Source organism: Homarus americanus, unplaced genomic scaffold (genome assembly GCF_018991925.1).
Source record: "Homarus americanus isolate GMGI-L3 unplaced genomic scaffold, GMGI_Hamer_2.0 scaffold20930, whole genome shotgun sequence".
NCBI lineage: Eukaryota > Metazoa > Arthropoda > Malacostraca > Decapoda > Nephropidae > Homarus > Homarus americanus.
The window spans coordinates 1,396,187-1,417,055 of NW_024748502.1; the positions used below are offsets into that span (position 1 = coordinate 1,396,187).

General features: G+C 41.1%; 1 protein-coding gene across 1 annotated transcript in view; it reads right to left on the reverse strand.

The window, feature by feature from the left end:
* The window catches only part of LOC121880328 (hemicentin-2-like), a 115,652-nt gene extending 95,015 nt beyond the window's left edge, over positions 1-20,637 (reverse strand). Inside the window, exon 1 of the mRNA XM_042387484.1 lies at positions 20,229-20,637. Within this exon, the coding sequence (XP_042243418.1) occupies positions 20,229-20,456 (228 nt within the window). The 5' untranslated portion in view covers positions 20,457-20,637. The remainder of the gene's footprint in view (positions 1-20,228) is intronic.
* Between the last annotated feature and the right edge of the window lie 232 nt (positions 20,638-20,869).

The following is a 20,869-nucleotide window of genomic DNA, read 5'->3' on the forward strand; positions in this document are numbered from 1 at the left end:
AAGTATGTAAACACAGTCCCTCCTTTCCTTTTTCTCAAGCGCACTCCTAAGCGACCACACTCTTGAGCTATAAAATATGAATACGGATATTGTCTCCTGGTGAGTATTTTGTAATTAGACTAATGAAGTAAACGAGAAGAGTGTTTGTTTTATTAAGAATTGTTTGTACAGGCTGCTACACACACACACACACACACACACACACACACACACACACACACACCTGAGATCCCCTGTCCGAGAATTGCTGTTCGACACCACAACCGCATCCAGCCCATACGTGCAAACGAACTGATCGCTATAAGAACAGCCCAGTCCCAACCATTGTAAAAATTATCAACATGTAATAAATCAGTGTATCCAATCCCAGTAAACACTGCTCCTACACTGTCACTATGTTGAAATGAACTGTAGTTTGAGCTGATCCCCACCTGGTTACTATATGTCTTATTTGTGTCACTTATGTCACTTGTATATTATTTGTAATTGTAACCCATTCCCAAAATATGTAACTGTATATTTTCAGCCTTCTGGCTGCCAAGCTCTTTCAATAAACCGTTAATTATTATTATTATTATATTATTATTACACACACACACACAAACACACACACACACACACACACACACACACACACACACACACACACACACACACACACACACACACACACACACACACACACACATATACACACACACACACACACACACACACACTTCATCTGAAATTTGGTAAGAAGCTTCTACACCATCCTCGACACCGGCCCTACTACCACCTGAGATCCCTAGCCCGAGAATTGCTGTTCGACACCACAACCGCATCCAGCTCATACGTGCACGAACTGATCGCTATAAGAACAGCCCAGTCCCAACCATTGTAAAAAATTATCAAAACTTGTAATAAACCAGTGTATTCACCCCAGTAAATGCTACTTTGCACTGTCACCAAGTTGAAATGCACTGTAGTTTGAGCTTTTCCCCATCTAGTTATTATATATCTTATTTGTATCACTTATGTTACTTGTATATTATTTGTAATTCGAAACCCATTCCCCAAATATGTAACTGTATATTTTTAGCCTTCTACAAGCTCTTTCAATAAACCGTTAATTATTATTATTATTATTATTTATTATACGCGGCCTCAAGGAGGTCGGCATCCGTCAGTGGTACTCTAAGGTAAAAGATCTTTGTGGTCTTAACCGTCAGTCTCCAACATTTCCTTTTATCTCTCATTTACCTCGTGAGGAGGCAGCTGAGACAATTAATAACCACTTTGCTACCATAGTAACTAGTAACGATGTTAGTAGACTAGTAACGATGTTAGTAAGCAAATAGACAAACTAAAGCCTTATAAGTCACCCTGTCCTGATGAGATATTTGCCATAGTATTAAAGGCGAATGTAAGAAAGAGCTTAGTATGCCCCTAGCATAATTGTTTAACATATCCTTAAAAAACAGGTGTAGTACCAGAATCCTGGAGGATAGCGAATGTAATACCGATTTTCAAGAAGGGGAGGATCATTATCCCTCCAAATACATCCCAATCAGTCTAACATCAATAGTAGAGGAATCACTGGAAGCAATCATTTCAAACTTATTCGAAATCACCTGGAGAAGCACCGATTGATCAATGATTCCCGCATGGCTTCACGTGACGTTCTCTCTAACTAATCTATTAACATTCTTTTCATCAGTTTTCGAATCGGTGAATGAGGGGCACAATTATGATGTGGTATATCTCGACCTTAGCAAAGTTTCGACAGAGTCCCCCACGAAAGACTAATTAGAAAGGTAGAAGCTCATGACATCAAAAGCAAACATCCTTAACCGGATTAGGCGTGGTTACAGGACAGAAACAGTACATTAACTGCACTAAGTCCCATTGGAGCAACGTCACAGTGGAGTTCCCCAAGGCTCAGTACGACCATTATTATTTATTATATACACAAGCTTACATAGATATCGGCATAGACAGCAACATAAGTAAATTTGCTGATGACACTAAAATAGGACGTGTTATTAAATCTGGACGAGGACTCCCCAGCAAACTACAGGAAGATCTAAACAAATTTTTCGAATGGTCTAGGAAAATGGCAGATGAAATTCAACGGGGACAAACAAAAGTACTCAGTATAGGAGATGCAAACAGGGAAACCAGATACCAGATGAACAACGATGCCAAGAGAAATCCGACTCAAGAGAGATTTAGAGTAATGATAAGTAGGAACCTTAAGCCAAGTAAACAATGTGTTTTTGCGAACAAGGCAAAGTACTTACCCAAACAAAGGAGTGTTAGTTACAAGACAAGCTATAACACCCAAAACAGATCTTGTTTTTGAGACCACACCGATACAAGTCCAAGTTATGGTCACCAAATACAGAATGAATAGAACCTGGAAAGAATTCAGAGGAGAATGACAAGACTAATCCCGGCCCTAGGAACCTTGGAGAATAGAGACAGGTTAAAGCATCTTAATTTGCACCTCGAGAGACGAGCGAGGGCCACCTGATAGAGGTATATAAGTGAAAGGCAGGGCTAAACAAGACATACAAAGGTACCAAACTATCAAACCAGAAGCGAAATCGCAACAATGGTTTTAAATTAGACAAATTTAGATTTAGGGCGGAAATAGGTAAACACTGGTTTAAAATAGAGAGATGAATGGAACAAGTTAAATATCATCATTAACTGAACAGGCTGAATAGCTTCAAACATAAGTTGGATGCTTATATACACAGGTGTAAACGACCCCCAGTATGGCCAATAGGCCCACTGCAGTTTCCCCCATTCTATGTTCTATACCTTATATGTCACACCCCTTAGACAAATTTAGATTTAGGCGGGAAATAGGTAAACACTGGTTTGGAAACAGAGTAGTGGATGAATGGAACAAGTTACCAAATATCATCATTAACTCGAATAGGCTGAATAGCTTCAAACATAAGTTGGATGCTTATATGAGCAATAGGGGTTGGGTGTAAACGGGACTGCCCAGTATGGGCCAATAGGCCACTGCAGTTTCCTCCATTCTTATGTTCTTATGTTCTTATATGTCATACCCTACCCAGTCTAGACCTCACTCTCCTCCCGCCTACTTACCTCCCCTCCCACCCCTCAGTGTTCAAGCATTTCAAATCGCCAACAAACTAAATTTAAATCCAAACGCTCTACAACCCCAATTGACCCGATCAAAATTTACAAGGAGTTTGCAGTCGAATTTGCCACCCCCTCTGTTCCATTATCAATGCATCCCCAGAAAACAAACGCCCAAATGAATGGAAAACCGCATTTGTCACCCCTATCCCAAGGTCCCCACCCCTCAGTCCCTTAGTGACCTCAGGCCAGTTGCCATTACCGCCATACCCAGTCTGCTCTGTGAAGATTTTGTTTTTGAATGGGCATTTGCTAGTATTTATCAGTCAATTGATCCACAGCAATTTGGCAATATGAGGACCTCCTCTACACCACACTGCTCAGTTAGCTTCCTGATTTCCGCACAAAAACCTGGAGAAACGTAAGACATCACTGGCCATTGCCCTTGTTGACTTCAGGAAGGCTTTTGACTTTGTTGATCACTGCACTGTTATCAACAAGGTCATTGCACTAGGGCTGCCCACCAACCTGGTCTCATGGCTCATTGATTTCCTGAATGAGCGTCACCTCACCTGTGGTGTTCCCCAGGGGACCAAGATGGGACCACTGTGCTTCCTAATCCTGATCAACGACGCTCTATCAGACACTCCTCACAGGTGGAAGTACGTGGATGACTGCACTGTGGTCAACATGTTAAAAATCAAATTCCAGAACAAAATGTTGTGCCTCTTTATAACTAAAACTTGAGATTAGCAACAAAAATAAATTGAAATAACTCCCTCACCTACATCAATTATACCTTAAAGTTTCAAAATATCAGTATTTCCAACAAATTAATGAGACTTGATTAGAATTATTCACTTCTGATATTAACTAATCATGTAAGCACATGGATTATGGAGTATTTTTTATATTCTATAGCTTGTGTAATAATATATGTCAGAACATGAACATGAACAGGTTCTCCGTGGGACAGTTTAATTTTTGTTTTATTTCTTGTACCATGTGAGGATAAGGCGCCCGGCTCACTCTTCCTCTAGATATCATAGACGGTGGTTTGCTCATTGCACTTGCAATCTTACTCTTACCAGACGAATTCTACATTTTAATTATTGTAAGTAGGGGTATTGATTGTCGCAGTTACTTATATCATTGTATAAAACATTATGTTCTAAGAAATTATTGCGTTATTTCTGTTACAGCATTTTGATAAAACAAATTGACATTTTTTGAAACAACAATTGAATTATGAAACATTGAAATATTTTTTCATTTGTCAGATAGTGAAGATGTCAAATTGAAGACAAGAAGTCAGTTGTCAACCCACTTGAGCCTGCTAGTTGGTAAAGGGAAGGAGCTCTGCATCAGAATCCTCCAACAGTGAGAGACATGCTAAGATTAGGGTTACTCCTTCGAGAAAAAATGCAAAGGACATGATAGCCCTCTTCTGCATCAATGGACAAAAGCTAATGCACTATTCAAACCACCCAGATTAATCAGTGTCGAACTATTGAGCTAAAACTAACGAAATTATGGCACAAAGCAGTTGAAACATCACTTTCAGCAAAGGAACTTGGCTTAGAAAATGAATTTCTGCACACACTTGATACTCGTTTGACATTTTGACTCGTGGTGCTCCATACAATTATGTTCTGAATCCAACTGTTCACTCAGGTAAGAGAAATAATTTTACATTGATTGTGGTTGTCCTCGTGAAAAGAAGATCCCTGTTTTAGGGAGCTTGGAATTTATAAAGGCACAGAGGACAAAGGCAGAAGGGCCATGAAGTATGCAAATGGGCCTTTAAGATTATTCAGAAAACAAAGAAGCAGATTGCTAATGCCAAGAAGAGAGAACAAACTGAGAGAGGAACAAAAGAAGAAAATGAAGAGTGAAGAAGCTTCATCTAAAGAGAGGAAGAGCTGTGGGCCAAGATGTTTATCACTTTCTTTGATAGTTCTTCTGATGAACAGGAAGCAACTGACCAGATGATAGTTCCAAAGAGCCATCTGAACCTTTTACTAAAGAAAATGAAATACAACACAAGAAATATTTCAACATTGTTTAGCTTAGTATCGCTACCATGTTGACTTCGTGAGGCTGCAGAAATGCAACTGCCGCTTGATAGGATGCAGGCCCCATCAGCCGAGAGGATGTATCCAGATAGATCATAATAAAGTTAGAAGAGCACAAGAAAAAATAATATGAAATATCTGATCAGCAGCGAAAAAGATTAAGCGAGGAGGCCTTGTCTTTTGCTTCCGATGGAAGAATAGATGACACAAAAAAAGTTTTGCTAGAAGTAGAGGGAGTGAATAGAAAAGTTTCCAGGTCTCATCAAAGAAGAACACTACTCTGTCTGTTCTGAGCCTGGTGGTCGGTTTTTGTTTCCTCACTTTGCTCCCGAAACTGAAGTAGAAGGGAAGAAACATGCAGGTCATTGCCGATCATATTTTATGTTGGGTTCAGGAGAGAGATTTTCTGGCAGTTCACTGCAGGCTGTTGGTGGAGATCAACTGCAGTGAACACCGGATGGCAGGGGGTGTAATGACGCATTTAGGAGAAAAAACTAGGAAGTTGAAGACTTGTTTGGATTGTATGTGATTTATATTACAGAGCGAGAGTCGGCCTCTTTCGTCATCTCTACTCAGGAACCCTGATGGTCCTGGCTACAAAGAGCAACAACAATTGGTCAGGTCCCCTTGGCATCATGCTGGATGAAGCAACACAACTAGAAATAAATATAACCTTCCAAAGGTCGAAGTTGGCCTCCCCTTCCGGGCGTTGTCTGAAGGCTGAGTCAATAAAGATCTCCAGCACAGATCAATCTCATATTATCGATTGCCCAAGCAACAAGATCGACATGCCCCAGTCATTGGCTCTTGAGATTGGACCTGTCAGTCACAGCCGTTGGTTAACTATGCCTTCGCTTCTCTGCAGGATTTGGATTTCCAAACATGAATTCTGAAGGCAAAGTGCTAGCGAATTTGAGGTTAATTGTTGAATTTATTATTGGAGCTATCTTCCCAGTGGTTTAGTGAAACTGAATCCTATGTGGGTGGTCAGCCTAAATCACCTTTTTGTTTCAATTTGCAGCTAGTAAGAACACAGAGCTGTGTAGTGACACGTGTTATCGCAAAAGTAAGAAGGTCCCTGGTGCCTGGGACGAAGCTATTTTTGTACAATGCTTTGCAGTCACGTACCAATTCCCGAACCGAGGCTGTGAGAAGTCATTCTAAAGATTAGAGGAACGCCATTAATGATTTAATTCAGTTGGGAGAGACTGTTCGTTTCATTCAAGAAAGTCTCTACTAAATGTCAATGCCACCAAATTGTTTAGAATTGGTTGATTCTGAGTTTGGAAGTCTGAGAGCCACTATTGACAACAAGTCTACAACTAGCCAAGAATTGGAGAAACCCAACACTCACAGGTGCTGAGTGGCCCACACTCAAAGGGGAGAGATGTGTGAAAATATCACAGAAGAAAGGGCCATGTTTACAGCCATGAGAGGCGACAGGTTGCTACATCAAAGCACAATAGCAAGCAGATTACTGATGACAAGAAACCAAAGCAAAGAGAGGATAATGCTTGGTTACTTTCTAATAGACTAATGGATAGCTTAAAATATAATAATTTCTAGAAATTCTTGAAACAGTAATACGTGTGCAACGTTGGTTGCGTTATAAATTCAACATGTATATTTCTTAAAATCCATTTGATGTGTGTAGGACTTATTATAAAAAAATTTAGTTGGGAATATTGTTTTGTATGCTTAAAGACACAATAAATTGCTACCAATTATTTTGATTATTCTAGCCAGTTCAATTTCTTAAATTGACACAATAATTCACTGTGGGGGGTTACGGTTACAGTGGACAACACCTCACCGGACTACTCATCGGACTACTACGGATAACAAAGTCACCATCAATCACACCAAAATCGTAGCCATGCACTTCAATACCGCCACCACTCCAGTGCAAGCTCAAGCAGTTACAGTGGGTGCCCATCCTCTCCAGTTAGTGCAGTCTGCCAAACTCCTGGGTGTAACTATAGACCACAAACTGGACTGGAAGGCCCATGTAAACAACACAATCAAGGCAGCCTCGTACCGACTCTACATACTACTACGACTCAGGTCACTCGGGGCACCCACACCAGAGCTGAGGACTATCTACAACGCATTTACTCTCCCCAAATTAACGTATGCGCCACCAGCCTTGTCGTCTTCTCTCAACTCTCCCCAACAACGTCAGATATAGAGAAAGTACAGAAGAGGAGGGCCTGCAGAATCATGCTCGGCGCAGACTACTCCGGCTACAACAACGCTCTCTCCACCCTGGAAATGCCATCCCTCAGTGACCTCCACCACCACGCACTAGCAGGGTTTGGCAGTGGACTACTGCACCAACCTAGTCATCGCCACCTACTGCCACCGGCAGTCCCCCGCCCACCTCGCACAGTCCGCCACTACAACAAAATTCAGCCCATAAGAGCCCCCACCGATAGATATAAGAATAGCACCATCCCATCTATTGATAAAATAATAAACAGATCCTGATTTATGTACTGTACAGCCCTGTAGATGTATTGAACGCATATCATTATGTCTAAATCACATGTAAGTTTGTATATTTCCATCCACCTGCTGCAACTCTTAATAAACCGTTTATTATCATTATTATTATTATTACACACCGCTCTACACCACAACCGCATCCAGCCCATACGAGCACGTACTGATCGCTTTAAGAGCAGCCCAGTCCCAACCATTGTAAAAATTATCAACAACTACTCGTAGTTAACTAGTGAGTTCACTCCCAGCCAATCATATTTTTACACTGTTAGTATGTTGAAATGCCCTGTAGTATGACCTTCTCTCCACATTGTTATTATATATTTATGTATCATATTTGTATCACTTATGTTATTTGTGTATAATTTGTCAATCAAGCAATTCATTTCCTAATTATGCAACTATATTTTCAGCCTTCTGGGTTCTAGTTGCCATGCTCTTTCAATAAACCGTTAATTATTACTATTATTATTATTATTACACACACACACACACACACACACACACACACACACACACACACACACACACACACATACACACACACACCTCATCTTCACCAAAGCCCAGAATATGTTTCTCTCTCCTTCATCGCCTCCTCCTCCTCCTTCCACACCCCTTTGGATGATAATTATTATAATAGTACCCAGCCAACACGCCCCATCTCACCCTTCCTTCTTCCTCCTCCTCCTCCTCACTCACTCACCCATTCCTCATCACCCTCACCCCTCCCTCACACCCCTCATCCCTCCCTCGTCCTCTTCCCTTGCTAATTACCTCCAGTCTTGTTATTAACGTGTCGTCAGCACTGAAAAGCCTTCCTTAACATATTGCTGCAGTGCTGTGTGTTGCAAGTGTGTGTGTGTGTGTATGTGTGTGTGTTTGTGTGTGTGTGTGATTACCTGTGTATTCTGAACAATGAGTTGTGAAGTGAATTATTGTTCTGGGTTGTTTTTACTTGTTGTGAGTAATGAGTTGTAATGTGAGTTATTACTTTGAATTATCTTTTAACATCGGAAGTAATTACGTTATTTTTATGAGTTGTCTGTTGTTCGTAGTCAGTAATTCTGCCTTAAGCTATTAATTAGTTACTTGTTTTTGTTAAGAGGGATTAGTTTATAGATTGGGTTATTATGAAGGATGTGGTATGTGGGGATTGGAGATTGGGGATCGGGTTATGTAGGACAGGTGGTTATGTCGGATATGAAGGAAATGAGTGTGTGGGGATTGGGGCGGGTTTGACGGAGATGAGTGTGAGGATTAGATCGAGTTTGAGGGAGATTAGTGTGTGGGGGATTGGAAATTGCGTCGGATTTGAGAGATTAGTGTGTGGGGATTGGGGATTGGGTTAAGGGTCAAAAGTGAGTGAAGTAATTGGGATTAGGTCAAGGTTATACAGGTATAGCCTAACCCCCACCAACCCTCCCCCCCAACACACACACACACACACACATCCAAAAATGACCAAAATTCGAAATTTTTGAAAACAGTTAAAATAAATATATATACAATTAGTGGTAACAACATTTATAAATTTATTATTATAATTATTAGTGATTAGGTGTGCACAAGGACACGGGGATGCAGTAATGAACCCATAGTGTGAGCAGCGGGCCCTGGGCGAAAGAATAGAAAAAGATCTCTCAGCACTTTGATCAGTTAAGAAAAAAATGTATAGGAATGTTTAAGATAGCTAAAAATTATTAATTCCAGGATTTTTGTAGATTTTTTTAAAATGTTCTTCACTTCAGCATATATTAATATTAATCCCAGGTATATAAAATCAATAGTAACAATTAATTCCAGTTTATGTAGACGCTAATCTCATCATCTCTGAAGTACTACACAACCTTCATATTCATCCCAAAGCAACGAAAACAGTAATAAATTTCATTATCTCCAATTTACACGATCGTAAATTCATATCGTCTTCCAATTTGCATAAAGGAGACGATAGTCTTATTGTGTACAAGTGGCATAAGATAACTTAACCTAACCTAACCTAACCTAACCTAACCATTCTTAACGGTCGTCAGATTACACAAACTATCTTTAGTTATCTACACAGTCCTTTCAGTATATTATAATATTTGATAAAATTATACAACCTATCAGTGTTCTTTATTGTTCATGTTTGTGTTAATATCTATCTATCTATCTATCTATCTACCTATCTATCTATCTATCTATCTATCTATCTATCTATCTATCTCTCTATCTATCTATCTATCTATCTATCTTTACCTCTAATTTTTAGGAGATATAGGTAGGTAAATAGCTAGAAAGAAAAACAGTGAGACAAAAAGAAAAACAAATAGAAAGATAGATAGATACTGTAGAATAGATAGATTGATAGATAGATAGATAGATAGATAAATAGATATCAATTGTCGTCATAAGAGAATCACTTGTAGGACATTCTTCTGCTCCACCACTCGACACTGCCAACCTGGTCACTGTCCTTGACCTTCTCATGGTCACTTCCCACGACAGTAATTGGCGCAAAGCTGAAGACACAATTTTTCAGTCTCCTCCACATACCTCTGTCAGCGAGTCTCTAGTGGCACTAGGACCCCCACTTCCCCCCTACCACTCTTTCTACCACTCTCTTGACACTTGTCTTCCCCATTACCAGGAAGGGATCTTATATTATCTCTATCTATCTATCTATCTATCTCTATCTCTCTCTATCTGTCTGTCTGCCTGTCTCTCTCTCTCTCTCTCTCTCTCTCTCTCTCTCTCTGTAAGTATGTATGTATGTATCATACATGGTGCCTTAACTCTCACTGCCTACGTGTCTGTCTCTCTCTTCTCTCAGTCACTTGAATATGATTATAAAACTCTTTTATTTAGACTTTGTTTCATCAACTCTCCCTCGCCAACCTTTGCTCTTTCTTCTCCTCACCCCATCCTCTCCCTTCCTCTTCCTCTTCCTCTTCCCATCTTCCTCCCTTCCTTCTCCTCTTCCCATTTTCTTCCCTTCCTTCTCCTCTTCCCACTTTCCTCCCTTCCTGCTCCTCTTCCCATCTTCCTCCCTTCCTGCTCCTCTTCCCATCTTCCTCCCTCACTTCCCATCACCCTTCCTCCTCCTCCTCCTCCTCGCATCCTCTTCACCCTCCTTCCATTATATTCTTTCCCTCTCCATCCCATTACATTTCCTCCTTCCCTCCATTCTCTCTCTCCTTCCATCTCTCCTTCGCATCCTCTCTTCTCCCGCTCTCTACTATCTCCCTCCCTCCCTCCCTCCAGGATGTATTACACCGTCATGGGTTTCTTTGTGTAACTCCTGGCTGCCGTTAACAAAAGGCTAACCAACAACATCTCACTGAAGGCCTCAGTATTCGGCTCTGCAAAGTTGACGAAAATTGCAAACTTGAGGAAAAATTACACTATTTGTTTATTAACCTAACCTAACCTAAACTAACCTTACCTAACCAAACCTAACCTAATCGAATTTAACCTAAACTAACCTTACTGAACTTAATCTAACCTAACCTAATCGAATTTAACCTAAACTAACCTCACTGAACTTAACCTAACCTAAGCTAGCCAAACCTAACCTATGCTAATTGAACTTACCTGATCCTAACATAACCAAATGTACACATATTTAATCTAATATGAAATAATATAAGCGAATCAATCATAGTAGCACCCTAACCTAACCTAATTTATCCTAACATAATCTAATGTAAACCTAACCTAACCCTGAACATTCATAGCCTAGCACAAAGGCCCACCACTGCAGAGGCTCAGCTGAAGTGCTCGTTGATTGATCACCAGGTAGGACCAAAATTGGCTTAATTTGACAATGGAGTTGAAATAAAGGTAAATTGATATTGATAAGTGAATTACAGATGGTAATCCAGTGACTAGTTGTGTTGGCGGTCACCGTGTGTGTGTGTCATCATCTGTTACAGGGGCAAGATAAGGCCCCGGTAGATTAATACTCCACACACACACACATACATACATACATACATACATACATACATACATACATACATAAATACATACATAGATACATACATACATACATACATACACATGCGCATATAGATTCATGTATGTGTGAGAGATACTGAAAGATAGATGGACAGAGAATGAGACAGAGACAGAAAAAGCCCGAGATGTATAAGGGAATAGGGACAAAGAGAGACACTATGAAAGAAAATCAGTCAGAGAAAGAGATAAATAAACAGACAGACAGACAGACAGACAGACAGACAGAGGCAAATGTCTATATAAGATCAGGATTCAGTATTTATAACACAATACATCATCACATACATACCCTTTACAACACAGCAATCCCGTCAGTGTAGAGGATTTAAAGACCATTTTGTGGCTTTTGTAAGGTAAACACAAACACATAATACAGTCACAATTCTGGATTTGGGAATTCGACTTTTTGCAATAATATTTTTGCCAACATCAGCTGTTTTTTAGGACGATTCGATTTTCCAGAGAAATTTTCGGGAACGTCAGCGGATTTGGTAAAACTATTCATCATTGTTATCATCACCCGCAGAGTTCACGCTCAGAGAGAAGTATGAGAGGAGATGGAAGAATGAAAGAAGAGAGAAGGGTAAATGGAGAAAGGAGGGAGGAAGGAGATTGGATAATTATGGAACGAGAAAAGGGGTAGATGAGGAAAAGGATGGAAGGAAGAGATAGGAAAATAAAGGCAGGGAGATGGAGAGATGGAGAGAGATAGGGGTGAAAGGATGAGATGATAAAGGGAAGGAGAAGAGTGAGTGGGGAGAGTAAAGAGTGGGGTAGAGGGGAGTTAGACTGGGGGAAAAAGAGAGTGAGGGAGAGAGGTAGGTGAGTAAGAGGAGAGGAAAGCGGAGTAAGAGTACAGGGGAAAGAGAGATTGAAGGAATGAAAGGAAAGATGGAAGAGGAAGGGGATGGTAATGAGGAGGAGAGAGAGAGAGAGAAAGCTGGGAACACCACACTACTATATACTGTAATAATCGAATCCATCAAAACTCCAGCAACATACTGCACCTCACATAAGACACCTGTAATGATATATTATTCCCGTCCACTGGCCCATGTGTGTGGTATATTGTGTGTAAAGGCTCAGCTGTCTATGATGGTCACTTGTCTGTAGTACTGTATTACACACACACAAAAGAAATTCGTCAAAAAATAAAGAAATATTCGACAAGTTTCTCCCATTTGCCGGGGGAAGCCTGGAATTTACAAATACTGTGGAAGTATTCGAAGAAAATGGAGAATAAATCCAAGGGGGGACTCTTTTATTTTTTCTTTCTTCAACTTCTTCGACCCCAGACGTCAAATACAGTATTTCTGCTGAATTCCATACGATCGATGCCGTGACCCCTCGTCCTCGTCAAATAGTTTGTCTGGGTGGTGGTTGGGTGGGAGGGGTTATTGGGTAGATGAGTGGTGAGGGTGTGGGGGGTGGATGGAAGGGGTTATTGGGTAGATGAGTGGTGAGGGTGTGAGGTGTGGGTGGGATGGGTTATTGGGTAGATGAGTGGTGAGGGTGTGGGGAGTGGAAATTAACTAAAGTAGAGAGAGAGAGAGAGAGAGAGAGAGAGAGAGAGAGAGAGAGAGAGAGAGAGAGAGAGAGAGAGAGAGAGATAAATGAATACATAGATATCGAAAAAAAGAGGCTCTGGAAACTATTAAGATACTTCTGTGGGGAAGAGTGTAAAAAGTAGAAAAAGACAGACAAACAGACAGACAGACAGACAGACAGACAGACATAACAAACTGCCCCCTGAAAATGTAAGTGTCACTAAGTGGCTTGAAACAGGATAAAAATAAAATAAATAGCAGATGGAACCACCCCCATGATGGTTGCATTCGAGTGAGGTGTTGAATCTTCCACCACCGTTCTCACAGCTCTGGTAGGGAGGAGGGTCTTAAAATGGCCACACAGGGGGTTGGTTGAGAGTCCTTAACACCTTTTGAGGCCATTTCCTACGTGTGAGGGAATGTCCGAGAGGTGTTTCCTGAGGTGGGTGATGGAGTGAGAAAGGGTAGGAAGTGGGGGAGGGCGGAGGTGAGAAAGAGGGAAAGAGAGAAAGAATATTAGGCGGTGAAATTGAATTTCTCGACTTTTTAACGAGGAAAAATAATAATAATAATAATAATAATAATAATAATAATAATAATAATAATAATAATAATAATAATAATAATAATAATAATAATAATAATAATAATAATAATAATAATAATAATAATAATAATAATAATAATAATAATAATAATAATAATAATAATAATAATAATAATAATAATAATAATAATAATAATAATAATGATAATAATAATAATAATAATAATAATAATAATAATAATAATAATAATAATAATAATAATAATAATAATAATAATAATAATAATAATAGCGGTAGTAATGATATTATTAATAACCAAAAAATAAACAATGTAAGCAGAAAATGTTGCAAACACAGCCCAAAAATATTTCATTTCCGTCTTATTGTGTGACCTGGCACTGTGTTACTGAGCCGAGGTCCTCACACAGGTAAGTCTCTCACCTGTACCATAATTAATCACTCAAGGGCAAAAGGGAGTATTAAAATTAATGAATTAATGTCACTCGGGGTCATATTTCTCACGTATTTTCCCCAGTCGAGACATTCCAACAGTGACAAATCTTCTCCCTTTCTTCCTTCTCTCCTCTCTCCCTTCTCCCCATTTTCTCTTGATATACCACAGAACTTATTCTGCATTCTCGGTCGATAACTAATATCATTCCGTTGTAGATTACCATAAGGCGCTTAACTATATAAACCTCCTCTGCCCTGAACAGACTCCCGGAACAGACAACAAATTTTACCTCGATACTGGACGAAATATACACCAGCGTGTTCTCCCTCCTTTCCTCCTTCCTTCAGCCAAACAGCTTCAACCACAGTCAAGGAATAGGTTGGAGGGAGGAGAGTAACTTCAGAAATCTGTATTTTTATTCAGTAAAACTTCCACCATCGTAAACACAATTCTGTCAGAGTCACAAGTCAGCCACGCATCTCCTACGACCATCCAGAGAATCCGATTCAGATCTCAGCTCGGGATGTCTTGGATGTCGAGAGCCCTCGTGTCTCCCGAGGTGAACTTTACAAGGGTAATATAGGAGCGTTGGCTGGTATGATATATGCCCTGAGGGAGAGACGGGGGATGACGAGGGTGAGAGAGAAACTCACACCAGTATGAAATGAGACGAGACATGAGATACACACATTAGTAAAAGACAAGATGTAATACCGAGGCAACCATCATGATGGGTTGAGATATGTGAGAGACTATCATAATTACTTTTGACATCAAATACCCGACACCTGTAAGTTGACTCCCCCTTATCACCCCAGCCTTCCACTGTACCCGGGAAGCGACAGCCACTCAAGCACAGTGAGGAAAATGAGGAAAAACTTGCATCTTCTTCACCCAAGGTCCCGAGGTGAGTGATGCATCCTCTTAACTCTCCCGCTTGCCTTCCACCACACCACACCGCCTCAACCAACTAACCAAACATGTGCATTAGTGAACTTTCTTGGACTCACTAACATACACATTTGGCTTCGAATTTCTCACGACAGAGATTTACCTCCTCATGACAATTTACAACACCATCATTTAAGGAGATAAGTATACTTTATATCTCAAAATGTTTCACTTTACTAAAGGCACTACGCTCACGCGCTCAAGCCTCTACCAACTCCTACAACTGTCACGTCTCAGGGATTCAGTTGCCGAGGACACGTCTATATTATGATATAAGGGGATAAACACTTTTAAATTTCAAATCGTGTTTTTTGTTATTGAAAGGTTTTAATGACGGTGGCTGACTGACTTTGATATATGCACCACGGCTTCGAAATATCGTGCCGGGTGCAAAACATCCACTGACACATATAAATTACGATTACAGGATGACATATATACATATATCCTGACTGAAAATATATTAATAAACCCCGTGGTAATAATAGCGCTTGTGATGGTCTTTAAAGTGAGTCATAAATCTGGTTTTGTAATTGGCTTTGAAAATATATTAATAAACCCCGTGGTAATAATAGCGCTTGTGATGGTCTTTAAAGTGAGTCATAAATCTGGTTTTGTAATATTTTCAGTCAACTATTAAAAGCACACCGTCATATATTATTCCTAAGGAGCTTAACTGGATAAATCTCTACTAACTAAAGGTTCAAACACGCTTTAACACAATGCTGCATTGTCACTCACCCGGTAACGATGTGTCATTATAGGGTGTCATACTGAGGCGAATTTTTTTTTTTTGAGTTTGAAAAATCGGCCCATGGTATTAATGATGTAGTTCTATGTACAGAATCATGTGATATCTTCAGATTTGAAAAGTTTTTATTTTTTGCTTGGTAAATTTTAACTTGAAATCTTATGAAAATTCAGTATTCCCACCCTTTTACCAACACCACTAAATAGCTTATTTAAAGTAAAGTAAATGCATCAGGTTAATTTATTAGGATGAAAATGATCCAGAATAGTGAAACGAATGATCTTGACACATTTATTAAATTTAATATTCCTTTAGAAAACAAAATCATCAAATACAAAAACCGGTTTTACTACTACGACCCGGTGTTGCTGCACACCATAGAGAACATGTCTTTCTTGCTTCTGTTTCTACTCATCACCTCCCTGCTGACCACCTGAGCTCGGATGTAGCCTTCCCTCCTCTCCTGGCTGTACACGTGACTGCTGGCCTCGCTCACTTGCTGTACACAACGCTCTATACTCTGGGTGTGCGAGGGCCAGGCAGGGACATGCATGGGTTGTCCAGGAAAGCTCTGACTTGAACATTGGTGAGGGCTGCAGGTAAGAGGGGCTCACTGCCAGCCTGGATGTTATCCAGATCTATGAGATCAGTGAGGGTCTTGGCACCTAGATTGACTTCAGGAGTCTTCCTGACCCTGAAGGAATCGTCACCAACTGATCGTCATGCCCAGATCCTCTCATAAGTCCTATCCAAGATCTTTTTGACTGCCACTCTTCTCTCCTCCTCATCCTTACTGCAGAGCATTGTCTGCAGAACTGCCTCGGGATGAGCATACCAGGAAGATCTCCTCACAGTCTGCTCACAATCTGAACAACCTTCCTTGGCTGACTCCTCAGGAGCTCAAGCTGAAGAGAACATGCCTCGGACCTTCGGAGAACGATGACTTGACCTTGGTGTTGAACCAATTTGGCAAGTAGACACTCACGATGAATTGGACAATAAGTCTCAGGTTGTGAAGCTGGTTTCCTTTCAGTTTATGATGAGCGACCCAAATTCTGCAGAACCTGAGAGCCGTTGTGAGCCACCTAGAATGTGAGACTGGACCTATCTGCAGGTAAGCAAGTCTATCAGGCATGACCCCAGTTTTGATGGCACTGCAAATCATGTAACCATAGTACTGGTCAGTACTCAGGTCGTCAATGACAGTATGTGCAAGCTCAACGAGTGGAGGGCCAACTGTGATTTTTTCAAAGCTCGGATTTATTTCTAACTCAGTGGCAGAGTCCAGCATCTTGCCAAGAGGACCAGGCCATCTGTTGTTTGAAAGAGCCTTGCCATCCAGCTCCTGGATCAGATGTCTGAGTGGCAACTCGTTGGTGTGGAGGTCACAAACAATCCAAACCAGCTTCCTCCCAATCTTCCGCTCTATCCACTGTATGACCCCCCCTTGCCACCCTGTGTTCGTGTTGGTGCTGTCCCCTCCAATGGCCTGCAGGGTCTGGTCTACGTTCCTCTCTCTGAGCCAGTTCACAATGTTATCTGCCACTATCTCAGCTGGTTTCCTGATGTCATCTTTCTCTGGAGTGAAATGCCACAAATACTTCCCTCCTGGTTCACTGCAGCAGGAGTAGTGTTCCTCCTTCACCATGGCAGGGAACAACTTGTCAGAATCTCCAACTTTCATGAACACTTTAGTGTCATCCCTTCTCCCATCAAAGAACAAACAATTGATTCCATTTTCTCTTATCCCCTTATCAAACTCCTCTTCTAGGTTACTGACAAGTTTCTCCTGAGCTCTCCTTACTTTGTTATGATCTATCACCAGGTGAACATCATCAGGTGTTATCAAACCACCGTCAATCCAGGCAGCTGTTGCTATCTCTGCAGTTTCTCTGAGACCAGTGTGGTGTCGCATGCTGGCCAGAGCTATGCTCGGGATATCTTTCCATTTCGAATCTTATGCCTGGAAGGTTTGGGATCATTATTTTCGTTAGGGACAAAGTCACCATTCTCCTGGTCAGCACTCGGATCAGCCATGGGGAAGTCATTAAACTCTGAATCAGCTTGACTCCAATCATCGGCCTTTTTTACCTCACCCTGGGCCTTCTCAAGTCTCTTTTCCTCGGCAACTCTTCTCCTCTTCTGTCTCTCTGTGGCAGCCTCCTGTCTCTTGGACTCCGGAATATCTTGGCTAGAAATCATGAGATCCCCTATACTGCCAGTCTTCTCTCTCTGTGCTTTGACAAATGCCAGTTCGATCACAGGAATCTTCAGTTCACGCTTGCAGATACAGGAGATGTGGGCCTCGGATTTACAGTCACGATCGCATCCAAACTCAGGACAGAGAACAATTGGGCACTTGCAAGTAATTATGTCAAATAACTGGTCCAGTTGCTTGGCAAAGCTGTCCTTAACTGCAAGTTTTCCTCTCCCAAGAGAGATATCTCTTGCCTTTTACCAACTGGCTAGCAGTCTCTCACTAATCTTCTTCTGACTTGTTATGACTGAAGGCTTGAACTGAGCGTTAGCCAGAGTGTACTGTGCCAAGACAGCTTTGGTCATATCACTGGCAATGTCTTTGTTTGTGTAAGTTCTTTGGTTCTTTTCACTGATTTGCCTGATTAAAACACCGTATCTCAAAGCATCTCTCAATGTAGGCAACTCCGACTTCAGGAGCTCTCTCCCAGACCCAAGATAGTGACTGAGATGGCTGGATTTTTGGTTCCTCGTCCTGACACAAGCAGCCATCGCAAATATTATCAACTTATAAATGCATCAGAATCTGAAACAGAAAAAAATATTGTTAGTTGGGTTGTTAAAGAATGAAGTCAGAAAGCAATGTTCACTATTTAATTGTAATGCACTAATGCAGCTGTACGTTAGATTTTCGATAAATTTCACGCTAAAATTTACCTAGCAAAAGGTTGCAAAATATTGAAACTGAAATTATTTTCTGTTTATATACACTAAAATCTACCAAAAAAGTGATGGGCCATTAGTTTTAGCTGATCTTCCCTCCTATGACACACCCTAATTGTGTCAATCTATAGTGAGGTGTCATTATAATTTCTCATCGTTTTCGAAGTTGTAAACCATCGTCTTCAAAATTTTAAACCATCGTCTTCAAAGTTAAAATCATTACTTTCAAAACTTTAAACCATCGTCTTCAAAGCTTTAAGCCATCATCTTCAAATTTTTAAGCTATCGTCATCAAAGCTTTAAGCCATCGTCTTCAAAGTTTTCAGCCATCGTCATCAAGGCTTTAAACCATCGTCTTCAAAGTTTAAACTATCACTTTCAAAACTTTAAAACATCATCTTCAAAGCCTTAAACCATCCTCTTCAATGTTTTAAGCCATCGTCCTCAAAGCTTTAAGCCATCGTCTTCAGAGCTTTAAACCATCGACTTCAGAGCTTTAAACTCTCGTCTTCAAAACCTTAAACCATCGTCTTCAATGGACCAGAGAACTGTTACAGAGAGACATGCTTACCTGTGAAAAATGACGAAGGCAAGTGATAAGAAAATAAGCGAGCGTTACCAGGTGTGTGACAAGACGGAGGAGGATAACTGTGTTTGACGACATCAGTCAACAGGAATCTTTGAGGCTGAAATCGGGAATCGACCTCCGGGTGTTGACGATCACCAGGTCAAGTCCCTCGATGAAAGCCATGATTCCTTTCGTTTACCTAACCTAACCTAGCCTAGCCTAACCTAACCTAACCTAACCTAACCTAACCTAACCCTTAACAACATAAAACAACTCCCACTCTATAACCTGATGGGAATATAAACCCCTAAACTCGATACATAAATATATACACCAGCTTTAATACGAGGATTTTGCATATCTATCGGAGAGATAATTACACGTAACTGTACACGGCCAAATATCGCGTTAATTTAGGGTTTATATAATTGGCAATGACACGCCGCGGCCGGACAATCTCCATCAATTAAGCGGGCACGGGTCAGTTGTCAGCGGGCGGCCCTATGGCAATTTAGCTGACAGACCGACACACAGAATACATAGAGTTACGAGGGGTAAAATTATTACTGTCAAATATCTGGAAATTGAACCCCAGCAACACCGAGAAGTGTGACAACATATGTGAACTTGTCTCTATTGATGTACCGTTAGTTATATGTACCGATTTAGGCCTGTGTTATGGCATTACAGCAACAACAGCACCGTTAACAGCCAATAACAGCACCATACTCACACCCTTTTTGCCGAAGTTGTGAACCAGACAGTGCAGGTACAGCACCATTAACAGCCAACAACAGCACCATACTCACACTCTTGTTGCCCAAGTTGTGCACCAGACAGTGCAGGTAGGCAGCATTACTGGTAAGGCTGGACACGTTACGTGGGGCCGCCTCATCAAACACCGGGTGTAGAGGCATGGTAAGGAGCGACCCTCCGGCCGACCCAGAGGTTAGATCCATCAGGGGCTTGATGGGTTCTACAGGGCTGCTGCTGCTGCCACTCAGGGTCATCCCTAGCTGTGTGCTGGCGCCCTTCATAGTGCTGCTACCGCTGTGGGTGTGGTGGCCGCCGCTGCTGTCTGAACCGCCTCCGTCGTCCTCATTGTTGCTGCCACTGTTCCTTCCCTCTCGCCGACCTGACTGATGCTGCTGTTGTCGCGGCGGGTGCAGCGAGGAGTGCGGCGACTGTAGTGACGACGGCGCCACGACCACCGCACCTGAGGAACACCACGACACAGGTTAATTAATGGTGACACATAGTGAAGAATATGTTTAGTGAATGTGATACAAAGTGAGGAAGAGGAAGAGGAAAATGAAGAGATAAATAACAAATAGCGATAATTTATGCATACTTTTTATAATACACTAAATAAGCATAGCATCAACACTAACCGAACCTAATAACATAACCTAACCTAACCTAACCTAACCTAACCTAATCTAACATACTT